Source organism: Mycetomoellerius zeteki, unplaced genomic scaffold, assembly GCF_001594055.1.
Source record: "Mycetomoellerius zeteki isolate Tzet28-1 unplaced genomic scaffold, Tzet1.0 scaffold91, whole genome shotgun sequence".
Lineage (NCBI taxonomy): Eukaryota > Metazoa > Arthropoda > Insecta > Hymenoptera > Formicidae > Mycetomoellerius > Mycetomoellerius zeteki.
In genome coordinates this window covers 388300-389881 of record NW_017257947.1, presented here as the reverse complement: position 1 = coordinate 389881, position 1582 = coordinate 388300, and the positions used below count along the sequence as shown (strand labels likewise).

The 1582-nt window shown below is 45.3% G+C and overlaps 1 protein-coding gene across 2 annotated transcripts in view; it reads right to left on the bottom strand.

Moving 5' to 3' along the window:
• Positions 1-571: 571 nt before the first annotated feature.
• br (broad-complex core protein) overlaps positions 572-1582 on the bottom strand; it is a 62598-nt gene continuing 61587 nt past the window's right edge. For both annotated transcript variants that reach the window (XM_018460063.1, XM_018460066.1), the window contains exon 6: positions 572-915. In XM_018460063.1, coding sequence (XP_018315565.1) covers positions 653-915 — 263 coding nt within the window. In that variant the 3' untranslated portion in view covers positions 572-652. The remainder of the gene's footprint in view (positions 916-1582) is intronic.

The following is a 1582-nucleotide window of genomic DNA, read 5'->3' as shown; positions in this document are numbered from 1 at the left end:
CGATCAACGGCGCGTACGGTACTGAAGGGGCGCGAAGGACGACGGGATAAGAGGAAAGAAAGCAGTTACGCGAGCCGGGATGCGGACACGATGATGCGCGAGACTCGGACCGTAAGGCGAACAAGAAGAGAAAGAAGGTCCCGCGTGCAAGTCGAGACCGGTTTCTCACCATGGCATGCACCATTCGCAGAGTGCCGGTGCGGAACGAGAAGGAGGAAAAGGAAACGCAAGCTTTCCGTACGTCGGGACAGCGACGACGAGTCATCCGACCGAGTTGGACAGAAGGCGATGCATCTTTCGACAATGCGCGAATGAATGCGAAAAAAAATTGGGAATGCAAAATGGATCTCAAAGAAGGCGCGATCCGGGAAACAAGCGTACGAGTTTCGGTATGTATTTGCGAATATGTATATAAGAGAATAAAAAATAGATAGAGAGAAAAAGGATGAAAGAGTAAGAAAGGAGGAAGAAAGAGAAAGAAAGAACGAGAGAGAGAGAGAGAGAGAGAGAGAGAGAGAGAGAGAGAGAAGAAGGAAATGTGTCTTGTGTTTGTTAAGTCGTATAGGGGTGAGTTTTGAGAGACCATGTTAAAAATCTTCGAATGCTGTGCGCTATAGATGTGTTTAGCGTGGTCCCTACCTTATCTAAACCTTCAAAAGAACTTAATGTCAATGTCGCCGGGCCTGCTCTTATGATAGGTATATATATGGGTCATCAGGGAATTACGCGAGCAGTACACCCGCTCGCAGATGACGCATCTGTACTCCTCTTGTCGTTCGGCGTGTTTGTCGGCAACGTGGCGTTTCAGGGATGCTTTGCTGCATAGTACTTTGCCGCACAGTTGGCAGGTGAACAACTTCTTCGCTGACTGGGTGTTCAGAGAGTTCAAGGTCAGCCCCGTCATAGAGGTGAGCACTGAAACACAACAACGCACCTCTCATGCAGCTGCACACCCCCACAACACATTTAAACCCTATACCACGATCGTCAAGAATAAAAAAAAGAACGGCCGCGAACGCGAATCTCGCTCGAATACTCCTTTTGTTAGCGTCGTGCTTGTATTTTCTCGATTGTGCTTACGTGATCTCGATCGCGTCGATCGTATATACCTTCGATCGGTGCCTTCTGCAGCTCGAAAACGATAGGCGCGTATCTATTTAAAACTCGTATCTTCCGAGATCGCAGAACGGTCGTCTGTTTGTCGTGATCAATATCTTGTAACAAGTACATATTATAGAAACGTGACAAATATAATAAATTTTTGTTAAACTGTGAAACTATTGTGAGTATCCCACGTTTAAATAATTGTATATCATTAATACTTCTCTGCAAAATTTTACTTTATCTTTTTCCTCGTGCGATAAATCATTGCAAATATCCTCGCGGCGATCTTAATCCTCTTACATCGCGTTTGTAAAGAATTCGAACTAACGATGTGATACGCGCGCGGATTCATTTTCAACTTAGCCATAAAGATTATTGGAGAGAAATTTTTAATAGATTAATTTCGCAAATCCGACGATCAACGCGTGACTGTGAGGAAATCAACCCTTTTCTTGCTGCTACGATCCGCCTCGCCTCT